The sequence below is a fragment of the Oncorhynchus keta genome, chromosome 12, assembly GCF_023373465.1.
Source record: "Oncorhynchus keta strain PuntledgeMale-10-30-2019 chromosome 12, Oket_V2, whole genome shotgun sequence".
Classification (NCBI taxonomy): Eukaryota; Metazoa; Chordata; class Actinopteri; order Salmoniformes; family Salmonidae; genus Oncorhynchus; species Oncorhynchus keta.
The window spans coordinates 30,887,901-30,915,047 of NC_068432.1; the positions used below are offsets into that span (position 1 = coordinate 30,887,901).

Sequence of the window (27,147 nt, forward strand, 5' to 3'; positions counted from 1 at the left end):
ATGTTGTTAAAAACGATGCCTAAATTGGACTTGCCTATAAGTTCGCAGTTGAAAGCATCTAGCTGGCTTATGTTACCTTTGATTGTGTTGATGAAAATGATAGACCTTTCAAATGTTGTATGCAATGTTGTTTGCAACATTAGTGGCAAATGACTTGATGCCTACTGTGCCGAAGTGATTTAGAGTTGTTAAACGGGAGATATAACGGTAATGTTGTCAAAATTCAGCTATTATAAAAAATAAAAACATTTACATTTACATTTAAGTCATTTAGCAGACGCTCTTATCCAGAGCGACTTACAAATTGGTGCATTCACCTTATGACATCCAGTGGAACAGCCACTTTACAATAGTGCATCTAAATCTTTTAAGGGGGGGGGGGTGAGAAGGATTACTTTATCCTATCCTAGGTATTCCTTAAAGAGGTGGGGTTTCAGGTGTCTCCGGAAGGTGGTGATTGACTCCGCTGAAAATAAAGGTTATGGTTGCCAACATATTAGGCAATCATTAAGAGTAGACAAAGTGATTGGCAAAAATGATATGAAATGTTTTACTATTGCAACATTTGATGTACAGTCACAGTCACCGTGGTTATCTGAAGCGTGCTATAGAGTTCACAGCTGGTGAAGCCTCATCATGATTGGTTATTCCCCATTATTTGCAACAATATCAATGCGCGTCATCACTATCTTTCCTTTGCGGTACCTCAAACTGTCGGGATTACCATCTGAGACAAACTTTTATGAGTTGATTTTTACTCCTGGCTCAGAGTTTGTCTGGGCAGTGAATTAACATCAAATCTAAACCCCATTTTGACCTGGGAGTTTTTTGTGTGTTTTAAAACAGGTACTTTGTGGATGCAGGTCCTGTTTGTACTTTAGCCAACTCCTTTGTTCTGTTCATTATCATGCCATAGATGTTGTCCTAGGCATGACAATGAAGTCAGAGGAGTTGGGCCAAAGCACTATATAACCTATACCATAAAGAAAGGTCTCTAATAACCATTATATTTGAATGTAATTGCTATGATGGCTATGTGTCCTAACCTCTACTTATCCTACTTGAATGCTGATAATTGACAACCCCCTCTGCATGTCTCTGTCTGTCACTGTCTCTGCAGTCTCCAGCTGACCAGTGCAAGAAGATCCATGCAGGAGACGAGGTTATTCAGGTCAACCACCAGACAGTGGTGAGTTCAGACTGAATGTTCCACTGTAAAGCACTGAGTACATCTCTGAGTACTGCACTGTCATTTAGTCCTACAGGATCTCTCTCAGGGTCTGGGGGAAAGACACTCTGTTCAGTCTGGGTCAGGAAAGGTCAGCCATCATGAATGAGAAACGGGTGCTTTCCTAGACTCTGTACTCCTCCAGCCCAGCCTGTCTGGGCACAAAACGCTTTGTCTTTGGAAGCCAAGAACAAGGTGCTTATTTAGTGCTGCCTAGTACCTAATTAGTCCTCAATTAATCATTTAGTATCTGGTAGTTTAGGGGCGTTGTACTCGTAAAAATACAGGGGACTGGTTAGTCATTCATTGATAATGATCTTTTAGTTCCCAAAGTAACCAAGTTCGTTCAATTAACCCACAGGGGGTTGACAGCAGTGGGCAATCAATTTATTCTGATCTGGGCCGGTATCCACAAAGCCTCTCAGAGTTGGAGTGCTGATCTAGGATCTAGTTTTGCCTTTGAGATCATAATGAATACTATTATATGGACAGATGGGGACCTGATCCTACATCAGCACTAACCCTAACCTTAACCCTGAGACGCTTAGTGGATACGGGTCCTGATCTCACTTTAAACAGCAAAGTTCAGTGGAGGACACAGTCAAATCACTCCTCCATATTCACCAATAGATACCCTATTTATGGTTATTCTACATCAGGGGTTCCCAAACTTTTTCAAAACCATTGTTCTACATCAATGTTATCTACGTAAATGTTTTCTCCGCATTCATTCCAATACTATTTTTGCCAGAAGTACACATTTGTTTATCCTCATTGTAATATTTGTTTGGGACTGTGGCCTATTTGCTTTCCCAACATTGTGTGCACCTGTACCATGCTAACTCTGAGCACACATGTACAGTACCTACCCCCAAGCCATAAGACTGCCGAACAGTTCATCAAATGGCTGCCCAGACTATTTACATTGACCCCCTTCTTTTTGCACTGACTCTTTTGCACTTGCTCTATACACACTCACTTGACCCTACCCACACACTCACACATACTATACTGACACTCCAACACACACACACACACACACACACACACACACACACACACACACACACACACACACACACACACACACACACACACACACACACACACACACACACACACACACACACACATTACATTACACATGGACACACTTTCATACTCACACGGTGCTGCTACTCTGTTTATTATCTATCATGATTGTCTAGTCATTTTTACCCCTACCTACATGTACATATTACCTCAATTATCTCAACTACCTCATACACATTGACTCGGTACCGGGGCTCCTTGTATATATCCTCGTTATTGTGTTAATATTTAAAAATATATATTTTGCTCGTAAGTAAGCATTTAACAGTAAAGTCTGCACCCGTTGTATTCGGTACGTGACAAATAACATTTGATTTGATCCATTGGCAGCTTTAGATGGACAACAATGGCTGCTTTAGAGGTGTCACCTTGCATTGCGTGAGGTCTGTGTTTGTTTCTACTTGTTGTTGCTATAGAGGCTCCCTTGGCCCATTTACAGTGAATTCGGAAAGTATTCAGACCCCTTCACTTTTTCTACATTTTGTTACGTTACAGCCTTATTCTAAAATTGCTTAAATAAAACTGTTCCTCCACACAATACCCATAATGACAAAGCGAAAACAGGTTTTCAGAATGTTTTGCTAATGAATAGAAAAATAAAACATCAAAACCTTATTTACATAAGTATTCAGACCCTTTGTTAAGAGACTCGGAATTGAGCTCAGGTGCGTCCTGTTTCCATTGATCATCCTTAAGGTGTTTCTACAACTTGATTGGAGTCAACCTGTGGTAAATTCAATTGATTGTACATTATTTGGAAAGGCACACACCTGTCTATATAAGTTCCCACAGTTAACAGTGCATGTTAGAGCAAAAACAAGCCATGAGGTGGAAGGAATTGTCCGTAGAGAGGCCAGAGGCCTCCGTCATTCTTATATCAAAGTTTTGAACCACTAAGGTCAGGGAGGTGACCAAGAATCCGATGGTCACTGACAGAGGTCCAGAGTTCCTCTTTGGAGATGGGAGAACCTTCTAGAAGGACAACCATCTCTGCAGCACTCTACCAATCAGGCCTTTATGACCATATGGAAGCCACTCCTCAGTAAAAGGCACATGACAGCCCGCTTGGAGTTTGCCAAAAGGCACCTAAAGGGCTCTCAGACTATGAGAAACAAGATTCTTTGGTCTGATGAAACCAAATTGTACTCTTTGGCCTGAATGTCAAGCGTCTGGAGGAAACCAGACAACTCTCCTCACCTGGCCAGTACCATCCCAACGGTGAAGCATGGTGGTGGTAGCATCATGCTGTGGATATGTTTTTAATCGGCAGGGACAGGGAGACTAGTCAGGATCGAGGGAAAGATGAACTGAGCAAAGTACAGAGAGATCCTTGATGAAAACCTGCTCCAGAGCGCTCAGGACCTCAGACTAGGGCTAAGGTTCACCTTCCAACGGGACAACGACCATAAGCACACAGCCAAGACAACACAGGAGTGGCTTCGCGACAAGACTCTGAATGTCCTTGAGTGGCCCAGCCAGAGCCCGGACTTGACCCCGATCGAGCATCTCTGGAGAGACCTGAAAATAACGTTGAAGTTGGAAGTTTACATACACCTGTCACGCCTTGGTCTTAGTATTTTGTGTTTTCTTTAATTATTTGGTCAGACCAGGGTGTGACATGGGTTTATGTTGTTATATTTCGTATTGGGGTTTTTGTATTATTGGGATTGCGGCTGAGTAGGGGTGTGGTATGGGCTTGGCTGCCTGAGGCGGTTCTCAATCAGCGTCAGGTGATTCTCATTGTCTCTGATTGGGAACCATATTTAGGTAGCCTGGTTTCGCTTTGTATTTCGTGGGTGATTGTTCCTGTCTCTGTGTAGTTTCACCAGATAGTCTGTAATTAGATTTCACGTTCCGTTTGTTGTTTTGTATTTTGTAATAGTTATTTCATGTATCGTTCCGTTTTCCTTCATTAAAGATCATGAGTAACAACCACGCTGCATTTCGGTCCGACTTTCTTTCGACAAACGAAGAACGACATTACAACACCTTAGCCAAATACATTTAAACTCAGTTTTTCACAATTCCTGACATTTAATCCCAGTAAAAGGTCCCTGTCTGAAGTCAGTTAGGATCACCACTTTATTTTAAGAATGTGAAATGTCAGAATAATAGTAGAGTGAATGATTTATTTCAGCTTTTATTTATTTCATGACATTCCCAGTGGGTCAGAGGTTTACATACACTCAATTAGTATTTGGTAGCATTGCCTTTAAATTGTTTACCTTAGGTCAAACGTTTCAGGGAGCCTTCCACAAGCTCCCCACAATAAGTTGGGTGAATTTAGGCCCATTCCTCCTGACAGAGCTGGTGTAACTGAGTCAGGTTTGTAGGCCTCCTTGCTCGCATGTGCTTTTTCAGTTCTGCCCACAAATGTTCTACGGGATTGATGTCAGGGCTTTGTGATGGCCACTTCAATACCTTGACTTTGTTGTCCTTAAGCCATTTTGCCACAACTTTTGAAATATGCTTGGGGTCATTGTCCATTTGGAATACCCATTTGCGACCAAGCTTTAACTTCCTGACTGATGTCTTGAGATGTTGCTTCAATATATCCACATAATCTTCCTGCCTCATGATGCCATCTATTTTGTGAAGTGCACCAGTCCCTCCTGCAGCAAAGCACCCCCACAACATGATGCTGCCACCCCCGTGCTTCACGTTTAGGATGGTATTCTTCGGCTTGCAAGCCTCCCCCTTTTTCCTCCAAACATAATGATGGTCATTTTGACCAAACAGTTCTATTTTTGTTTCATCAGGCCAGAGGACATTTCTCCAAAAGTACGATCTTTGTCCCCATGTGCAGTTGCAAACTGTATTCTGGCTTTTTTATGGTGGTTTTGTAGCAGTGGCTTCTTCCTTGCTGAGTGGCCTTTCAGGTTATGTCGACATAGGGCTCATTTTACTGTGGATACAGATACTTTTGTACCTGTTTCCTCCAGCATTTTCACAAGGTCCTTTGCTGTTGTTCTGTGATTGATTTGCACTTTCCGCACCATAGTACGTTCATCTCTAGGAGACAGAACGCGTCTCCTTCCTGAGTGGTATGACGGCTGCGTGGTCCCATGGTGTTTATACTTGCGTACCATTGTTTGTACAGATGAATGTGGTACCTTGGAAATTGCTCCCAAGGATGAACCAGACTTGTGGAGGTCTACAATTTATTTTTTGATGTCTTGGCTGATTTCTTTTTAAAATTGTATTTCTTTTTTTACCCCCTTTTCTCCCCAATTTCATGGTATCCATTTGTTAGTAGTTACTATCTTGTCTCATCGCTATAACTCCCGTACGGGCTCAGGAGAGACGAAGGTCGAAAGCCATGTATCCTCCGAAACACAACCCAACCAAGCTGCACTGCTTCTAAACACAGTTCGCATCCAACCCGAAAGCTAGCCGCACCAATGTGTCGGAAACACCATGCACCTGGCGACCTGGTTAGCGTGCACTGTGCCCGGCCTGCCACAGGAGTTGCTAGTGCGCGATGAGACAAGGATATCCCTACCGGCCAAACCCTCCCTAACCCGGACGACGCTAGGGCAGTTGTGCGTCGCCCCACGGACCTCCCGGTCTCGGCCGGCTGCGACAGAGCCTGGGCGCGAACCCAGAGTCTCTGGTGGCACAGCTAGCACTGCGATGCAGTGCTTGGCTGATTTCTTTTGATTTACCCATGATGTCAAGCAAAGAGGTACTGAGTTTGAAGGTAGGCCTCGAAGTCCATCCCCAGGTACAAGTCCAATTGACTCAAATGATGTCAATTAGCCTCTCAGAAGCTTCTAAAGCCATGACATCATTTTCTGGAATTTTCCAAGCTGTTTAAAGGCACAGTCAACTTAGTGTATTTAAACTTCTGATCCACTGGAATTGTGATACAGTGAGTTATAAGTGAAATAATCTGTCTGTAAAAAATTGTTGGAAAAATTCTTTGTGTCATGCACAAAGTACATGTCCTAACCGACTTGCGAAAACTATAGTTTGTTAACAGTAAATTTGTGGATTGGTTGAAAAATGAGTTTTAATGACTTCAACCTAAGTGTATGTAAACTTCTGACTTCAACTGTAGCTGTGCAGCGATGCTCCCCATCCAACCTAACAGAGCTTGGGCAGAAGAATGGGAGAAACTCTCCAAATACAGGTGTGCAAAGCCTGTAGCTTCATAACCAAGAAGACTCAACGCTGTAATCACTGGCAAAGGTGCTTCAACAAAGTACTGAGTAAAGGGTCTGAATAATGATGTAAATGTGATAAAGTTTTTTATTTTTTAATACATTTGCAATAATTTAAAAACAGCTACTATAATCAATGGACTGGGAGGACTGGGGTTATTGCTGTAAATTATTTAGGTTTGTGTCACCATGGTGGATGCATTAATCAGGTCACTTGTGATGTTGTCGTACTGAGCAGGGGCAGTGTCCTAGCTCGGTAGGGGACAATTTATAGTAGGCCTAATTTCACATTTGTGATGTATATTTAAAGAAAAAGGGCACTATAGCTCCTCCTGCCCAAACAAAGACATACTAACAAGGTGTGGTTGCAGTAGCCTGTCTTACTGCAGAATACAAAACAACTAGTTTACCAATCAACCAATCACAGAGATTACACATTTTATGACATGATGTTGTGTTCAGAAACATGAGACAGTGGATGTGCCAATGAACTGTCATATGCCTGGGTGAACCTCTAATAGAAGGTTGCAACTGACACACCAGGGGGCCAGAGACTAGCTAGCTTATTACATGCTAGTGTGATCTACCACTGCAGTTTCCAGTAAGCACAGAAGCTGGTGTGAACACAGAGACAGTGTCTCGGACAAACAGAAATGTGTGTGTGTGTGTGTGTGTAGAGGGATCTGTTGGTCTTTTTATAGTTTGACTATGTCGCCATGCCAGTCCCTGAGTTGAATAATGTAACCTGTTTACAGATAAGTTACATTATTAACATTGGCACTCTACAGTGCACGGGGGAGTTGAGGGGAACTGAACAAAGGAAAGAGGAAGAGAGAGAGGTGCTCTGCTCAGCGTAGCATAGAGAGCGAGGGAGGAAGGGAGGGAGGGGGACGTGACCTGCTTTCTCTGCTCCCCTGCCTCTACTGGAGCCTGCCTGGGAGCACACTGCCATCAGCAGAACCAAGCTCACTGTAGCACAGCTGCACACTGTCTGTCTGCTGGGGGACAGAGCCCAGTTGAGCATGGTGCTGATGCTTTGTGACGCATTATAGGTCGGCACGAGGTACAACACAATCTGTTAAACGTTGTATAACGTTGTATAACGTTGTAACAACAGATAGGACAGAATTCTGAAAATTGTTATGTTCAGTCAAGAAAGGAAATAATTGGAACAATATTTTGTCTGCATTGTATGAACCCTTCCCAGCACATACTGTTTAGCTAACAGTTTTTGTGCCAGACGCCATTATTTTCCAAGCACTGTAATTTGTGGGAATGGACTGTAGGGTATTGGAATGATAGTGCAGTTGTTTTCATTGTCATTATCTCTGGCGTCATTATCTCAGACATGGTTGGTAGAGGAGATGTTCAAAACTACAGTAACTAGCTACGACAATTTATGATTGGTTGAGTATTTCATCAGCCTTACTGAGTGTGTTGTAATGTCTCTCTCCACTGTGGCATATTTGTGCAGGTGGGCTGGCAGCTGAAGAACCTGGTGAACGCCCTCAGAGAAGACCCCAACGGAGTCATCCTCACGCTGAAGAAGAGACCTCAGAACACTCTCACGTCTGCCCCTGCCCTGCTCAAGAATGTACGGTGGAAACCCCTTGCACTCCAGGTAATTGTGTTATGATGTGATATTGAGAATGAGGTTCCTATATGTGTTTGGATATCTGTTTAGGATTCCTTCGGTAGATAAGAATATCGTTTTTTCACCAATTCACCTGGGAGCTGTGTAATTTGAGCGATAAGAAACATTGCGCTCATTATTGATAATGACCAACTGGCTTAGTAGTTCCTTATGGGGCCTGCATTGTGAATAGATGAGATTATGATACATGATGAATTTAAGGGTAATTATCTGCAAGTTGTACCCCATACCTGGACACCCTTTAATTGAATTCTAATAGATTATTTGGAGCATCAGTGAATGGAGTTAGTGAATCTATTGTGCTGCTCAGTGTGGATGGAGTGCAGACAGGACAGTATGTGGGACTGGCTGGGGGAAACAGGGACTGCCTGAGGAGGAGGAACAAAGACAGAACACTAGCTGGGGAGGATGATGGTTAGAGGGGGGTTGGGGGTTTACATCATAACTGCCTGGATGTTTTTTTCTTCGGGAGCCCTGGACTGCGTGAGAGCTATTTTTAGCTCTGCACTAAAGCTCACTCATTTTCATGCTGCATGGGTTGCCTTGATGACGCCCAGGAACGTTTCTGTGGTTACGTGTCTTTGGCATCTGCAGTGAAATCAGTTAATGTGTTCAGATAATCAGCACCTTATCCTCATGTCTCAACATGTGAAGCCAGAATGGTTGCTTCTGTATGGGGTGTGTAGATAAGCACTGAAGTATCAAGGCACAAGGCGAGACCCAAATGCAGACACAGGAGGCAGATGGTTGGGGTCTTACAATGTTTATTAATCCAAAGGGACAGGCAAAAGGTCAAAACCAGATCAGAGTCGAGGAGGTACAGAGTGCCAGACAGGCTCGTGGTCAAGGCAGGCAGAATGGTCAGGCAGGTGGGTGCAAAGTCCAGAAACAGGCAAGGCTCAAAACCAGGAGGACTAGAAAAAGGAGGATGCTGTAATGCTTCAGGTGTCGTAGGTGTGTGGAGTCAAACGCAGGAGACAGTGAGTGCAAAGCTGTGCGTCTTTAATAGCACCAACGCACCACAGGGTGCTCACAATAGTAACGGCCCCAAACACAGGGAATGAGAATGTACAACGGAAAAGTCACGACCAGGCACTAACACGTACCTCTACAACAGAGCCGAAGGTTACACTGAAATAATCCCGCACAACAACCAGGCGGGCCGGCTGTCTAATAAAGCCAAACTAATCATATATAAACAGGTGCTACCAATCAACATACAAGAGGGAGAGGAAAGACAATCAGTGGCAGCTAATAGGCCGGTGACGACGACCGCCGAGCGCCACTCGTGACAGATGCAAAAAGCAGGCGAATGGGAAAACCGTTGGTTGACTTGGAAACATACAAGACGAACTGGCACAGAGAGACAGGAAACACAGGGATAAATACACTGGTGAAAATAAGCGACACCTGGAAGGGGTGGAGACAATCACAAGGACAGGTGAAACAGATCAGGGCGTGACAGAAGTTATGTCAGGGAAATAATTATGTATTGATTATTTGGCACTGTGGCATGTTTTTCAGTTTGAAATAAACAGGGTTCTGCTTGAGTTATGCTTAATTATTGTGGCTGAAAAGAATTGGAGAAAGAAAAGAGTATTGGATTGCCCTCCATGGAGGATATTGGGGTGATTCCTCTTCTTTGTTTTTTTTGCCATAATTTTGGGGATTCTCATGAACTTTTATCAATAGAAAGGTCCTTTGAAGGAACTATTGTTGACATATTTTTGACCTTTGTATATTAAAGCATAATTGAGGAATAAATCATTTAAGTTGGAATATTGTAGACATTTTGGCCTTACCCAGGCCTCCTTTAGTACTCCATAATATTTCATCTGTAGGTGCTACAAGCAAAAGTTGGTGTCATATGAAGCTTTACTGCTTGCTCTGTAATATGAGTAGTATTTTGATTTTTACAACACATTTACATGTATTAATATTGAAAAATATAAAAATGGATATTGAAAAATATAAACATGTGCAATGCCTTCAGAAAGTATTTACACCCCTTGACTTTTTCCACATATAGTTGTGTTACAGCCTGATTCAAAAATGTTTTTAAATTGAGATTTTGGGTCACTGGTCTACACACAATACCCCATAATGTCAAAATGAAATGATGTTTTTAGACATTTTTACAAATTAATTAAAAATTAAACACTGAAATGTCTAGAGTCAATAAGTATTTAGCCCCTTCAGGGCAAGCCTAAATAAGTTCAGGAGTAAAAATGTGCTTAACAAATCACATAGGTTGCATGGACTCACTCTGTGCAATAATAATGTGTAACATGATTTATGAGTGACTACCTCATCTCTGTACTCCACATAATTATCTGTAAGGTCCCTCAGTCGAGCAGTGAATTTCAAACACAGATTCAACCACAAAGACCAGGGAGGATTTCCAATCCCTCGCAAAGAAGGGCATGTATTGGTAGATGGGTAAAAAAAAGCATATTGAATATCCTTTGAGCATGGGAAAGTTATTAATTACACTTTGGATGGTGTATCAATATACCCAGTCACTACAAAGATACAGGCCTTCTTCCTAACTCAGTTGCCGGAGAGGAAGGGATCTGCTCTGGAATTTCACCAGGCCAATGGTGACTTTAAAACAGTTACAGAGTTTAATGGCTGTGATAGAAGAAACTAAGTATGGATCAGTGGCGATTTTAGCATGTAAATCTGGGTGGGGCAAGAAATAAATAAAGTGTGATGCATGCCAGCAAATCCACTACACAACACGAAACAATACATTAATTGCACTATAACGGTGACAAACGGTACCCACAAACTGTTAGGGCCTACATAAAGCTGTCCTGAAAAAAGTCACAACATTTTACCACTGCTACACCTGGATATCAGCAGAGTCTTGTCTGGCAGTGAAACAGTTAGTTCAGCTTCATTTACTGCCTTTAAAAAAACACACAGTTGCTGATATGGCTGACTTGCTTAAACAAATGTGGTTTCTAATGACAATTGAGATGTACACAACTATGGCTTAAGGGAAAGACAAGTGGATAAGAGGCAATCTGTAATTTCGATTAAGACATTAATGTGCGAGCTAGGACGGACGTAGTCAATAGCACTTTTGAAATGTACGGTGACAGAATTCAGAACATGGGCTATTCTTATAGTGTTCCCCCCGTACACCAAGTCAGAACCGTAGGAAAAATAAATGGGGCATAGAAGCAGACAATGAAAGCTCTTACAATATTCAATGATTACATTTCATAAACAGCTTATAGGCTACATGAGCACCACCAAGTCAGAACAGTAGGTGAAATTAGAGGGGTCAATTATTAGGGTGAGGCACATGGGCTACTAAATATTACTACACAACATACACTTAGTATGACTTTCTTAGCTTCAGTAGACACATCTCCCTGGCATATTACATAATTTATGCAGCAGCGTACAATATATTTTTGAACTCACCTTGTTGTGCTGTGCTCACTTGAACAGGAAGGTGGCGCGGAGGCCCTTTGTGGGAACATTTTGTGAGTCTGGCATTCTCTGGATTTATGGTGCTTTCAAAACAACTGGGAACTCTGAAAAAAAACAAGGTCGAATCCAGTCGGAGCTTGTTTATTCCCGATTTCCCAGTTGTCTTGAACTCGCTGAAGTCAAGTTTTTGCAGTTCCGAGTTAACAGTTGTTTTGAGCACCGCACAAATCATGCTTCATTGACAGCATGGCCAATGTTGAATGTTTATCATTTTAAACTTGGAAAAGAGCTCCTTAATCCCAGATTTGGGACCACACATCCACTGTCACTGATTCCTTCTAAACCATTCTTTGTTGAAATTGCGATTTCTAACTTGTTGTGACCTTGAGCCTTTTTGGATGGACACTTCTAATGTAACTCTATGGCAGCACCAAAGAGGCTTGAATTTTCGAGGTCTAACCATAGACTTGGCGGTGACATAGTGTCCCCATGAGTGACAGAACACTGAGCCAATCATGGTGCAACGCTACGTATTGTCTGCTGGCTTGCCCCACCACCACAGAAAGCACTGAGCTGGGTTGAAACACCTGCATTTTCAGCTGCCTTACTCAAGTAAACAAAAAAGAGACCATGTTTGCATGTGGCTTTATTTACTCAATAATATATATATATATTTTTTAACATTGTTTGCAAACTGATGTGACATGACACATATTAATGCCAAAACAACATGCAAAACACGCAAAAAATGTGGGGCTCAAAACAGGTGCTACTGCCCCACCTGCCCTGAATGACGTGTCGCCACTGGGATGGATCAAAAACATTGTAGTTACTTCACAATCCTAACCTAATTGACAGAGTGAAAAGAAGAAAGCGTGCACACAATACAAATAGTCCAAAACCTGCATCCTGTTTGCAACAAAGAACTAAATTACAAGTGCAAAAAATTTATGAAAGAACTTAACGTTATGTCCTGAATATAAAGCTTTGGGGCAAATCCACTGGGGCTAAGCTTCCTGCCATCCAGGACCTATATACTAGGCGGTGTCAGAGGAAAGCCCCCAAAAAAGTCATAGTCTGTTTTCTCTGCTACCGCATGGCAAGTGGTACCGGAGCGCCAAGTCTAGGACCAAAAGGCTCCTGAACAGCTTCTACCCCCAAGCCATAAGACTGCTGAACAATTAACCAAATGGTCACCGGATTATTTACATTGACACCCCCCTCCCCATTAGTTTTTTACACTGCTGCTACTCGCTGTTTATTATCTATGCATCGTCACTTCACCCCTACCTACATGTACAAATGACCTTGACTAACCTGAACACCCACACATTTACTCTGTACCGGTACCCCCTATATATAGCCTCGCTACTGTTATTTTATTGTGTTACTTTTTATATATTTTTTTAAACTTTAGTTCATTTGGTAAATATTTTCTTAACTCTTTCTTGAACTGCACTGTTGGTTAAGGGCTTGTAAGTAAGCATTTCACGGTAAGGTCTACACGCTGTATTCGGGGCGCATGTGACAAATAAGGTTTGATTTGATTTGATCTGTGATGTCAAACTCCAAATAAGGGCATATACGTCACAGAGTTTGCCCCAGGAGAGCGCACATGCACAGGTTTTACCCATCTCCGCGGCTTTTACCCATCTCCACTGTTGTTGCAGTCACATAACATAATTATATAAAATATTTGCAATTGTTTTGGGTGGAAAAGTTCCTTACTCAAAAAATAGCTCATTTGGCTGTACACTTTCAATAAAACAAAGAATTTGTCCACAATTCGAGGTTTTCTCAATCACTCTTTGACTGATAATTGAGCAGAGCTAGCAGTGCACAAAGTGCACAGAGTCACGTGACCCATTTTTTCAGCTTTCTAGTTCTAGACTACAGGGAAAGTGAGGAGGTGAAGACGAACTCCACCTAATATATGGAATCACTTGGGATTGTTTTTATTTTAGGTAAACTTCCCCTTTAAGCGGGTTAAAATCTTCCTGGAGAGTGTGTATGGAGGGACATTTCTTTATTCATATAAAAATTCTGATTTATTGAATTCTCCATGTGGTCTATATTAAAAGGCACTTCAATTGAATATAACAGGCTTTTAAAATTCAATATTGGTGCACAATTTCTACTTAAAATATCAAAGGAAGCAAAGGGCACTCATTTTGTGGAACGACCCAGCATCTACAGATGAAATATTATGTAGTCTTCAATTAATCCAACTTCAATTAATTATTTCTCAATTATTCTTAATGAAACAATCCTTCCTCCAAAGGACCCTTCTATGGATAACATTTCTGGAAATTCCCACAATTCATGATCCTTTTTTGTTCTAGTTTCGTGAGGAATCAGGCATTGTTGTCTTACAGGTAACACAAACAAATACACACAAAGGTTATCAATCAGCCACAAACACTGTTTGGTTAACTTGTTCAGGCTACCACGTTCCCCAAGGGCACCCCCCACGCTCAACTCAAAAGATGGCGCACAGAATGCAAAAATATTCTTAGAAATATTTAACCTCCACACATTAACAAGTCCAATAGCTCAAATGAAAGATAAACACCTTGTTCATCTACCCAGCGAGTCAGATTTCGAAAATGTTTTCCGGCGAAAACATAGCACATGTTTATGTCAAACCACCACCAAAGACACAGCCAATATATAGCCATTTTGTTGAACAAAAGATGCAATCACAAACGCAGGATTAAAAGAAAAATAATTCACTAACCTTTTGAAAATCTTCATCAGATGACAGTAATAGGACATGTTACACAGTACATTTACGTTTTTTTCAATAATATGCTATTTATATCCATAAATAACAATTTAAATGAAAATATCACACAAATACACATTAGACATGGCAAAATGTAAAGAATGCAAGATTTTCTCCACCAACAAGAGGGGTGTGAACAATGCTTGTGCCCATAGAAATAAACATGGCGCACACATGCAGGAGGGGCGCAGGATGTTCCCCAATGCTGGAAGGGGGGCCTGAGTGAAAAAGTTTGAGAACCCCTAATATACAAGAGAACCCTCAGCTGCCGTGGTCAGACTGATAGGACACAGACATAGTGAGAGGACTACCAGCTTTAATCTTTAATTATTTTGTACGGTAGTGTCATTTTATCTCTTGTTTTGTTTCTTGACCCATTCCTAACCCACTGCTTCATATTAAATTATTTTTGTTTTATCTTCCTTTGGTCTGAGAGACATGAACAATCTTAACAGTTGGGGTATTTTCTTTTGACAGCACTGAGCCAACACATTTCTGCCATCTTTTTTACTTTTCTTGTAGAAATGTATTAATAATGAAGAAGAACATAAAATGGATTCTATTTTGATTTTCTTGTAGAACGGTATTTATTATTAATTACAGAAGTCCTGTAGAAGGAGTGAGCTCTAGATGTTCTGAAGCCTCCATTTTATGGGCTTAGTCATAAGGATTTGTCATTTAACTTTTAAAATCTATTATATTTTATTGTGGCATAAGTTTTCATCTAATTGTAAAAAAAAACACTTCAAAGGGCTCCTTTACTAGGCTACCCGTGCATGTTAATTCACTCGCAACATACACTACATGGCCAAAAGTATGTGGACACACCTTGAAATTAGTGGATTGAATATTTCAGCCACACCTGTTGCTGACATGCAATTTCCATAGACAAACATTGTCAGTAAAATGGCCTTTACTGAAGAGCTCATTGACTTTCAACCTGGCACTGTCATAGGATGCCACCTTTCCAACAAGTCCATCAAATTTCTGTCCTGCTATAGCTGCCCCGGTCAACAGTGCTGTTGTGAAGTGGAAACGTCTAGAAGCAACAACGGCTCAGCTGCAAAGTGGTAGGCCACACAAGCTCACAGAACAGGACCGTCGAGTGCTGAAGTGCGTAGCACGTAAATATCATCAGTCCTCGGTTGCAACACTCACTACCAGTGGTGGGAAAAGTATCCAATTGTTATAAAACTAAAGATACCTTCATAGAAAATGACTCAAGTAAAAGTGAAAGTCACCCAGCAAAATACTACTTGAGTAAAAGTCTAAAAGTAATTGGTTTTAAATATACTTAAGTATCAAAAGTAAATGTAATTGCTAAAATATACTGAAGTATCAAAAGTAAAAGTTGAAATCATTTCACATTCTTTATATTAAGCAAAGCAGACGGCACCATTTTCTTGTATTTCTTTTATTTGTGGATAGACGGGCACACTCCAACACGTTTTTGTTTAGTGAGTCCACCAGATCAGAGGCAGTAGGAATGACTAGGGATGTTCTCTTGATAAGTGTGTGAATTGCACCATTTTCCTGTCATGCGAAGCATTTGAAATATAACAAGTACTTTTTGGTGTCAGGGAAAATGTATGGAGTAAAAAGTACATTTTCTTAAGGAATGTAGGGTAAGGAATTGTGTTAAGCTCACCAGACCTGATCACCCAAAATCAGTGCCCGACCTCACTAATGCTCGTGGCTGAATGGAAGCAAGTCCCCACAGCAATGTTCCTTCATCTAGTAAAAGTTGTCAAAAATATAAATAGTAAGGAGATAGCTCAAAAACTACTTATGTAGTACCAAGTTTCAAACTGCCTCTGAAAGCAGCCACACACAAGCCTAATATTACTATGCGCAATGCCAAGTGTCGACTGGAGTGGTGTAAATCTCGCTGCCATTGGACTCTGGAGCAGTGGAAACACGTTCTCTGGGGTGATGGATCACCGTCTGGCAGTTCAATGGACGAACCCGGATTTGACGGATGCCAGGAGAACTCTACCTGCCCAAATGCATAGTGCCAACTGTAAAGTTTGGTTGAGGAGGAATAATGGTCTGGGGCTGTTTTTCATGGTTCGGGCTATGCCGCTTAGTTCCAGTGAAGGGAAATCTTAATGCTACAGCATACAATGACATTCTAGACTATTCTGTGCTTCCAACTTTGTGTCAACAGTTTGGGGATGGTCCTTTTCTGTTTCAGCATGACAAAGCGAGGTCCATACACATGGTTAGTTGAGATCGGGGTGGAATAACTTGACTGGTCTGCACAGAACCCAGACCTCAACCCCATCGAACACCTTAGGGATGAATTGGAACGCCGACTGCGAGCCAGGCCTAATCGCCCAACATCTGTTCCCGACCATGTTAATGCACATGATTTTGGATTGAGATGTTTTATGATGTAATAGTTTTCTTCCGCTGAAGGAGAGGAGGACCAAAATGCAGCGTGGTTAGAGTTCAACATGTTTAATAAAGACCATACACGAGAACACTACAAAACACATAACAACAAATGTGAAAACCGAAACAGTCCTATCTGGTGCAATGACACAAAAACAGAAGACAACCACCCACAAAGTACCCACAGAATATGGCTGCCTAAATATGGTTCCCAATCAGAGACAACGATAGACAGCTGCCTCTAATTGAGAACCAATCTAGGCAACCATAGACATACCAACTACCTAGAAAGGGAACAGCCCCATAAACATACAAAACACATAAATCCCCCATGTCACACCCTGACCTAACCAAAATAATAAAGAAAACAAAGACATCTAAGGCCAGGGCGTGACATATGAGCAGGTGTCCACATCTTTTTGGCCATGTAGTGTATTTACAGCCTCCAAACAGTGGTGAATGGAAAGAAACATCTGTTACACAAAAAAACAAAAAGTGTCATGACATGCTGTCCGCGCATGTCTCTTGAACTGTATTGTTGGTTAAGGGCTTGTAACTAAGAATTTCACAGTAAGTTCTACACCTGTTGTATTCAGCGCATGTGACAAATTACATTTGATTTGATTCATCTTAGAAGTAGACTCAAAAGAGGAAAAGGAAAATATATGAAAATGTAGTTGTTCACATCGGAAGGTGATGGTCACAGGACCTTTACCAATCAGATGTTGTTGGTCAAAGGGTTTAGTCATCACAGTAGGTTACACTTCATAGTGCATCTCCTGGGGCGAGATGGCTCATGCTCACCACACTTGACACATCTTGACATTAATGATGTATAGTCGTTATCACATAATCCCTTGTTGCTAGGGGTCCTGTTGTTATCCCCTCCATAGTTTCCAACAGACCTCTCTCAAGAATTTCTTGGTTGCTATGGACGAGATTGCTGTTGTTAATAAGAGCCACTTCACATCCTCTCCTTGTCTCAATAACTTCATTCAACAAAGCATCCTATCCTTTTCACTAGCATAGTGTTTATTATGTGCCACTGTGTTAAGTAAACTAAGTGAACTGTGGGACATTGCACCACAATCCTCTATTAGCTCACACATGGAGTATGCAATTCTATAGGATTTTACTCATGAATCTTGACATACGATGCCATGAATGAAAAATGATTACATTTAGGAAATTGTCTTATACTACTACAGTCCTGCTGTCTACATGACTCCACCCATGTCCCTACAGCCCATCCCCACCAGTCCCAACAGTGACTCCAACACCCCGCCCAACAGCATGGGAACCATGGGGATGTCCTCTACGCTGGACAGTGGCCACGACGTCTTCATCTTGTCCCCAGTCTCTGGCCTTTATGGACACAGGTGAGCCTAGAAAACCCCATACATACAGTTGAAGTCGGAAGTTTACATACACTTAGGTTGTAGTCATTAAAACTCAATGCCTCTGCTTGACATCATGGGAAAATCAAAAGAAATCAGCCAAAATAGTAGACCTCTACAAGTTTGGTTGGGAGCAATTTCCAAATGCCTGAAAGTACCACGTTCATCTGTAGAAACAATAGTACACAAGTATAAACACCATGAGACCATGCAGCCGTCATACCGCTTAGGAAGGAGACGTGTTCTGTCTCCTAGAGATGAACGTACTTTGGTGTGAAAAGTGCAAATCAATTCCAGAACAACAGCAAAGGACATTGTGAAGATGCTGGAGGAAACAGGTACAAAAGTATCTATATCCACAGTATAACGAGTCCCATATTGACATACCCTGAAAGGGCACTCAGCAAAACCGCCAGAAGAAAGCGAGGCTACGGTTTGCAACTGCACATGGGGTCAAAGATCGTACTTTTTGTAGAAATGTCCTCTGGTCTGATGAAACAAAAATACAACTGTTTGGCCATAATGACCATCGTTATGTTTGGAGGAAAAAGGGGGAGGCTTGCAAAGCCGAAGAACACCATCCCAACCGTGAAGCATGGGGGTGGCAGCATCATGTTGTGGGGGTGCTTTGCTGCAGGAGGGACTGGTACACTTCACAAAATAGATGGCATCATGAGGCAGGAGAATTATGTGGATATATTGAAGCAACATCTCAAGACATCAGTCAGGAAGTTAAAGCTTGGTCACAAATGGGTCTTCCAAATGGACAATGACCCCAAGCATATTTCCAAAGTTGTGGCAAAATGGCTTAAGGACAACAAAGTCAAGGTATTGGAGTGGCCATCACAAAGCCCTGACCTCAATCCCATAGAAAATTTGTGGGCAGATCTGAAAAAGCGTGTGCAAGCAAGGAGGCCTACAAACCTGACTCAGTTACACCAGCTCTGTCAGGAGGAATGGGCCAAAATTCACTCAACTTATTGTGGGAAGCTTGTGGAAGGCTACCCAAAACATTTGACCCAAGTTAAACAATTTAATGGCAATGTTACCAAATACTAATTGACCCACTGGGAATGTGATGAAATAAATCAAATCTGAAATAAATCATTCTCTCTACTATTATTCTGACATTTCACATTCTTAAACAATAAAGTGGTGATCCTAACTGACCTAAGACAGGGAATTTTTACTAGGATTAAATGTCAGGAATTGTGGAAAAACTGAGTTTAAATGTATTTGGCTGAGGTGTATGTAAACTTCCGACTTCAACTGTACAGCTAATGTTCACTTCATTTTTTAGTCCTTTAGCACCTGACTGATCTTCTCCATAACCATACCTGTCAATCACAGAGACGAGATAGGTATCATGTCCTGTGATGACATCAACAAATACAGTCTGGAGAAGATGGGTATGAAAGGCTCGGAGTCTCCCAGCTTCTACCTGGACCATGATGGGGGCAAGTACTTCACATTGGTGGAGGAGGACTGTCTGGCCCTGGGGCAGGAGTACGAGACCAGGGGCCGCTCCACGGGGGTCAGGCGGAGGGACAGGACACCCACCCATGGTGAGTTACCCAGCCCAGATATGTAGCACAACCAACCAATCAGCCTTTTCAATCTGGGCGGTAGTTTAATGTTAGAGGAGCATTGAAGGGTGGAATGCCAGGCGAGGTGGGTAGCTCCCCTCTCCTGCCTTCATTTAAGTGCATTATCATACAGTGTACCCAGCTGTGAATGGCACGTGGAGAATGTACAGTAATTGGCAATTGCTATGCATAGAAGAGATTATTATTATGCACCCCAGCGTATTTATGTTTCACATAAACCTCTCCCTTTTACAGTCCAGCCCCACCCCCACAGTCAGACATCCTCTTCCCCTGTCATTGCCCCTTCATCATCAGCAGCACTGCAGCTGTAGGATGGCCAGCAGCATGATGAATATTCTACATGCCACCTCTGTCTGCACTTCACATAATGAGCTCATTCACATTACTGCACGGCATGACTCCGGAATCTTTAGTGAGTGACACTGTCTGCCAACACTGAGACAAGGAAAGGAGGTCTTTGAAAGCCGTTGATAATGTACAGTATTCTATCCGTCCATCTGACAGAGAGAAGGCGATGCATTGTTTCAGCCCCCTCCTGGCTGTTGAGGATCTGTTGAGGCTCTGTTGAGGCTCAGTTTGTTGTGTATTGTACAGTGTGTAGTGGTGCAGGGATAAATCCCTTTGGCTCTGCCAGACGGAGTGTTTTCATGTTAACAGCCTGCCAGGGAAGTGAGGGTGGATTGCTTCCAAGCTCATAATGGCTCCAGGCAGGGTACGCTCCGCTCATCCCAGTCTGTGGAGGCACTAGGTGCCATGACATGGCTCCATCACAGTCTCTCTTGCTCACACATTCACACACGTGCAACAAGCCTACCGTTTTCCCTTCACTCTAAAGATGAATTATTTTCAACTGGATTCCCATGCTATAACCTATTTCTCTTATACCCCTTACTGCCCTGCCTGCACATTAACCTCTGTCATGCAGACATCCACCCACGCACAGCCACTCCCCTCTCACCATCTCTCTCTAAAACCCTCTCCAATCCCTCTGTGAGACAACCCCCCCCGTCCGTCCGTCCGTCCGTCTTCCCTCAACTCCTAGCTCTCTCTCCACTCACACCTTAGCTGACATGCTACTTGGACTTCTTTCCAGGTGACCTCAGGCCAGTTTCCATGCCAACGGATTACAACTGGATGGCAGAGACAAAGGAGCCAAATATGTACAAGAGAGGTAGCAGAGGTGGGTCATTCAGTTCAGGTAGTCTCCCCAGTCCCTGCCTTAAATGATTTGACTTAGAGAAGGAAATAGTTTTGGCTTCACTGCGTCTGCAATGTACAGACGCCTAATGAGGACCAATCACCGTCCCCACTTTCAACAACACATAACTAAATCGCTTGCTTCTTTCATTCATTTCACTGGAACTGCCACACATACACTGGTTTCTTTTGACATTACCACTGAATCTTGACAGAAACATGATTGTGCATTTAGAACTCTTTTCAAACTGCACTGTATAAAGATGAAGCTATCACAAGAAGCTCAACCAATTCTATTGAAAAAAAAGGAGATTCAATCAGTTAAATATAGACAACATCTTCATGTCAGGCATTAATTAAGTTGAAAACCTAATCTTTGTTTTGCACTTGGCTGATTTCAGTGTTGTTTAGCTTCGTGAGACTATGTACAGCAGTTATGTTGAGCGGGCTGTCGTGATAGCATCTCACTGCCATGACTTGTGTTATAAATAGCGAGTGCAAAAACATATCTGCCTCCCTCTGCTCTGAAACCACACACTGTTGGGGCTTGCCCTCACTGATAGAAGGTCACGTAAGAGAGGTTGGTTTCTGTGGAAACATGCTGGTCTGTGAGACTGGGAAACATTACCTCATACTGCTCTCACTTTGACTTTCTTTTCCATTCCAAATGTTGTTTCACTAAACCCTTGGTAAGAGGTTGTTTTGCCATCAAGCATTTAATGTGATAGGCACTCTGGGCCTCCTAATGAACAAATAATTACCTCTCTAGGCTTCCAAATGACACAACTTTGCTCCCCTCTTTCCCTCCCTCCCTGACCTCTGCTAGACTCAGACAACTCCCTGCTACGTTACCTGAATGACGATAAGATCCTAGTAATCCAGGAGGAGCCGGACGTGTCCAGGGAATGCAAGCGGGACACTGGGCGGCGTACCCGCAAGAAGAGCCACAACCCCAGCAGCCCCAGCTATCCCATCAGCCCATCCTTGCTGGCCCCGCCTGTCAGACTGGACTCAGGACCGCCAGAAGGCCTGCCCTTCTCACTGCCTGAGAGCAACACTGTGCCAATGTACCACGTGAGTCAGCACAGCTACTATTTATATTTTATCCATCTGCACCAGTTCAAGAAGGATATTATAGCTTAACACTCAGACATAGTGGCATAATGGTCTGACAATACAGATTCAACCTATTTGTGCCTTTTTTCTGTGGTTTAAGCTTTTTTGAGGTCACAATCAATATTAAATAAAAAGTGACTCAGAAGAGTGCCACCCATACCTCTATTTCCACAACCCCAGACACCCCATGGTTTCTGCCTGGGCCCAGGGACTCTACCTTCCCCAGATCTACTGATCTGCCTGCCTGGTCACAACAGGAAACAAAAGCCACGCTCTGAGATAACAGTGCACTGTGATCTCTCTCTCTCTCTCTTTCTGTGATGCGCTAATCTGCTCTTTACCTTTCCACAGAGAGCTGGAGACACACTGAGAGCTGACACTGACAGGTGAGTGAGCATTTGTTCTCCATGGGGATCAACAGGACAGGCCAACTCAATGGCCAGAGAATATTGCCATGGTTTTGTGAGGAACATGGATTTATTTGCGGATTCAGAAATTGATGTGTGGGAGTTTTTTTGCTTAAGCTATGGAGGCAAATTGTGCTAATTTGAAATGAATTTGTATTATTTCCTCTGAAGTAAATTGAGAGCTTTTCAGAACCTATCAAAATGTAATTGATAGATCATTTATCTTGTGAATGCTTTGTATTAGTTACCTACTTCTGCTTCTTGTGAGTGAAGTACATTTCCATTATCCTGCATACCATCATATTAATTATTCGAATAGAGAGGACTTTTTACCTTCAGTGTGTTGTTACAATGTATTAACTTAAAGATGCAGTCTGGGAACTCATGCACTTACAAATTCCTAACATACTGTATGAATTAGAATTTGTAACATATCATACGGATTGCTTAACATTCTGGGATGAAACATATCATACGAAACGGATGATGTACTACATAATTGTGTAACATTTTTGGGGACCAGTTACGGCTCATGAGCACTACTTGCAAAACTACTGGCAGAAATTATACAAAAGCTATGGAATTGGCCAATAGGCCTCAAGAGAAGGAGATTTTAACATAAATCATGAGGGTTGCCAAGCAGAACATATTTCCTCTACCTTTCATTGGCCTAAATCTTATTTCCTGGTTCTATTTAAAAAAAAAACACTGCTTTGTTTCAATTTATGCTACAATTCAACACCTCAGTCAGTGTTCAGTGGGTGCTTCAACCATGTAGGTGTAAAATGGGGGTCTGGCAGTAGAGAATTCCTCTCAGCCATTGTTACAGTGATGAGAGCTAATAAGGTCATCATAGATAGCCAGCATGAGTAGCGCATCCCCTAAGTGGTTTGTGTTGCGTCGTGCTGAGTTCTACTGAGACAGAGACTGGCTGAACCTGATTTCCTGCCACTTGCTCCGTGGTTTAGGTTGCTTCTTTCACTTGCTGGAGGCAATACATTATTTTTCTAAATGTATCAAGCTTTAGATCATTCTCATTGGTAGAATGGATGCAGCAGCACCCAGTTTTACACAGAGTTTCTGGATAGGTGAAGGCCCTACTCAGTGTTAGAGTAATTATGTTAAAACCAAGGTGTCAGTATGATGGAAAAATGTACAAACTCATACTACTCAACAATGCACCAAAAAAAGAGCCTATTAGTTTCCTCAAAAGCAAACAAAGAAAAGCTACATAATTATATAAATCAAATACACTACACACATACTGTCAATAGTCTAGGTGATGTGGGTAAGGCGGAGTCAGGCACAGGACACAGAGATGAGTAATAATCGTAACTTTACTCAAAAAACAATCTTCCATCAAGGAGAACAAAATTCCAGAGCACATAAACGAGACAACTTGACAACAATAAACACGCACAAAACCATGATTGAACCAGAGGGTTAAATAGGGAATAAATTATAACGTAATGGAAACCAGGTGTGTGCAATCAAGACCAAACAAAAGGAAAAATAAATGTAGATCGGTGGAGACTAGAAAGCCGGTGACGTCGACCGCCGAACGCCGCCAAAACAAGGAGAGGCACCAACTTCGGCGGAAGTCGTGACAGTACCCCGTCCTTGATGCGCAGCTCCAGCAGCGCGCCAACACCGGCCTCGGGGACAACCCGGAGGACGAGGCGCAGGACGATCCAGGTGGAGACGGTGAAATTCCTGCAGTAAGGAAGGGTCCAGGATGTCCTCCACCGGCACCCAGCATCTCTTCTCCGGACCGTACCCCTCCCACTCCACGAGGTACTGAAGGCCCCTCGCCCGACACCTTAAGTTCATGATGCCTTGCACAGTATATGCCAGGGCCCCATTGATGTCCAGAGGGGGCGGAGGAACCTCCCGCACCTCAGACTGCTGGAGCGGACCAGCACCACCGGCCTGTGGAGAGACACATGGAACGAGGGGTTAATACGGTAACCAGGGGGAGCTGTAACCTATAATAAACCTTGTTCAGTCTCCTCAGGACTATAAATGGCCCCACAAACTTCGGACTCAGCTTCCGGCAGGGCAGGCGGAGGGGTAGGTTTCGGGTCGAGAGCCAGACCCGGTGCACCGGGGCCTCACTGAGGTGGCGGTCGGCGCTCGCCTTCTGCCACCTGATGGCCCTTTGCAGATGCACTTGGGCAGCGTCCTATGTTTCCTCCGAGCGCCGAAACCATACGTCCACCGCAGGTGCTTCGATCTGGCTCTGATGCCACGGTGCCAGAACCAGCTGATAACCTAGTACGCACTGAAAAGGAGATCGGTTAGTGGAGGAGTTGTGGAGGGAGTTTTGGGCCATCTCTGCCCAGGGAATGAAAGCCAACCACTCCCCCGGCCGGTCCTGGCAATCAGACCGCAGAAACCTACCCACATCCTGGTTAACTCTCTCCACCTGCCCGTTACTCTCGGGGTGAAAACCTGAGGTGAGGCTGACCGAGACCCCCAGAAGTTCCATAAACGCCCTCCAGACCCTAGACGTGAACTGGGGACCCCGATCAGAAACTATATCCTCAGGCACCCCGTAGTGCCGGAAGACGTGGGTGAACAGGGCCTCCACAGTCTGTAGAGCCGTAGGGAGACCGGGCAAAGGAAGGAGACGGTAGGACTTAGAAAATCAAGCCAATGCCTCCACGCTTTCAGAGCCTTGACAACAGCCAACAGCTCCCGATCTGTTTCACTCCGCTGGGCTGAGCTTCTTCGAAAAGAAAGTACAGGGGCGGTGCTTTCGTGGCGTACCCGAGCGCTGAGACCGCACTGCTCCTATCCCAGCCTCAGATGCGTCCACCTCTACTATAAATGCCAAAGAGGGATCTGGATGGGCCAGCACGGGAGCCGAGATAAACAGAGCCTTCAGGTGACATAAAACCCTGTCCTCCCCAGCTGACCACTGCGGTCGCACCGGTCCCCCCCTTAGCAAGAAGGTAAATGGGAGCCGCTACCTGACCAAAGCCCCGGATAAACCTCCGGTAGTAGTTGGCAAACCCTCAGAACCGCTGCACCTCCTTTACCGTGGTTGGAGTCGCCAATTACGCACAACTGAAATGCGGTCATTTTCCATCTCCACCCCTGTTGCGGACAGGCGGTACCCTAGGAAGGAGATGGACTGTTGGAAGAACAGACATTTCTCAGCCTTGACATACAGGGCATGCTCCAACAGTCGACCAAGCACCTTGCGCACCAGGGACACATGCTTGGCGCGTGTAGCGGAGTATATTAGAATGTCATCTATATACACCACTACACCCTGCAGGTCCATGAAAATCTCATCTACAAAGGATTGGAAGACTGATGGAGCATTCATCAACATATGGTGGTACTAAATGTCGACTTCCACTCTTCCCCCTCCCGGATAGGTTGTAAGCGCTCCTGAGATCCAATTTTGTGAAGAAGCTAGCCCTATGCAGTGACTCTGTCATACTGGCTATGAGAGGCAGTGGGTAACTATACTTCACCGTGATCTGATTTATACCTCGATAGTCAATACACGGGCGTAAAACTCCATCCTTCTTCTTCACAAAAAATAAACTAGAGGCAGGTGAAGTGGAAGGCCGAATGTATCCCTGTCCCAGAGATTCGGAGACATATGTTTCCATAGCCCCCGTCTTTCCTGTGACAGAGGATACACGTGACTCCTGGGAAGTGCTGCGTCTACCAGGCGATTTATCGCACAATCCCCCCGTCGATGAGGTGGTAGTTGAATCGCCTTATTCTTACATAAGGCGAGAGCCAAATCGGCATATTTAGGGGGGATGTGCATGGTGGAGACCTGGTTTGGACTCCACCGTAGTTGCACCTATGGAAACACCTACACACTTCCCTGAGCACTGACGTGACCATCCCTTAAGAGCCCCCTGTTCCCACAAAATAGTGGGGTCATGATAGGCCAACGAGGGAAGCTCCAACACCACAGGGAAAGCAGGAGAATCGATCAGAAAGAGACTAATTCTCTCCTCATAACCCTCCTACATTATCATACGTAGTGGAGCTGTGACCTCCCCGACCGCCGAACGCCACCCGAACAAGGAGAGGCACCAACTTCCGCGGAAGTCGTGACACATACTGCATGCTACACATACTGCTTTACTTAATACACTGACATCCAGTATAACATCTATATCTAGTATATCACAAAAGTAAGTAGTGAAACTTAGATTGAGAATGATATGTGATATCCATTTCTTCAGTCAGTGTCCATCATGTTCCAGTACCATGCATGGTACCATCTGTCAGTAGAGCCATGTCCAGATGGGAATTCAGGCCAGCCCTGGGGAGGATAAAGATGCTGAAATGGGGACTAAGTTCTTTTGGACTAATTCTATCAAGAGATACACTCAAACAAATCAATGTTTCATGTATGTAACTCATGCACTCATGTCAATGGAATATATGATTTAGTGTTTTACTCACATAGATATCAAGTTATAATTCTACCCTTTATTTATGAATAGTATCATTACATTGATAGCAGTACAGGATCAGCTTATCCCCAGATAAAGAGGGTTAGCCTCCATTTTGTTGCATGCTTACTCACCTGATCTTCCCTTTCCCCAGGTATGCTAGTTTTGGCATCGAGAGACAAGGAGGCTCATCCATGAGGAAGGTAAAGCAAATTATATGAAACAGTTAGTAC

The 27,147-nt window shown here is 43.3% G+C and overlaps 1 protein-coding gene across 2 annotated transcripts in view; it reads left to right on the forward strand.

Annotated features, from left to right (window-relative positions):
- The window catches only part of LOC118391312 (connector enhancer of kinase suppressor of ras 2-like), a 76,445-nt gene that overhangs the window by 26,989 nt on the left and 22,309 nt on the right, over positions 1 to 27,147 (forward strand). The window contains exons 8-15 of one of the 2 annotated variants that reach the window (XM_035782575.2): positions 1,121 to 1,189; positions 7,958 to 8,104; positions 18,006 to 18,139; positions 19,508 to 19,722; positions 20,858 to 20,944; positions 21,788 to 22,035; positions 22,429 to 22,463; positions 27,069 to 27,117. In XM_035782575.2, coding sequence (XP_035638468.1) covers positions 1,121 to 1,189; positions 7,958 to 8,104; positions 18,006 to 18,139; positions 19,508 to 19,722; positions 20,858 to 20,944; positions 21,788 to 22,035; positions 22,429 to 22,463; positions 27,069 to 27,117 — 984 coding nt within the window. The remainder of the gene's footprint in view (positions 1 to 1,120; positions 1,190 to 7,957; positions 8,105 to 18,005; positions 18,140 to 19,507; positions 19,723 to 20,857; positions 20,945 to 21,787; positions 22,036 to 22,428; positions 22,464 to 27,068; positions 27,118 to 27,147) is intronic. The other variant, XM_035782576.2, reaches the window with a different exon arrangement.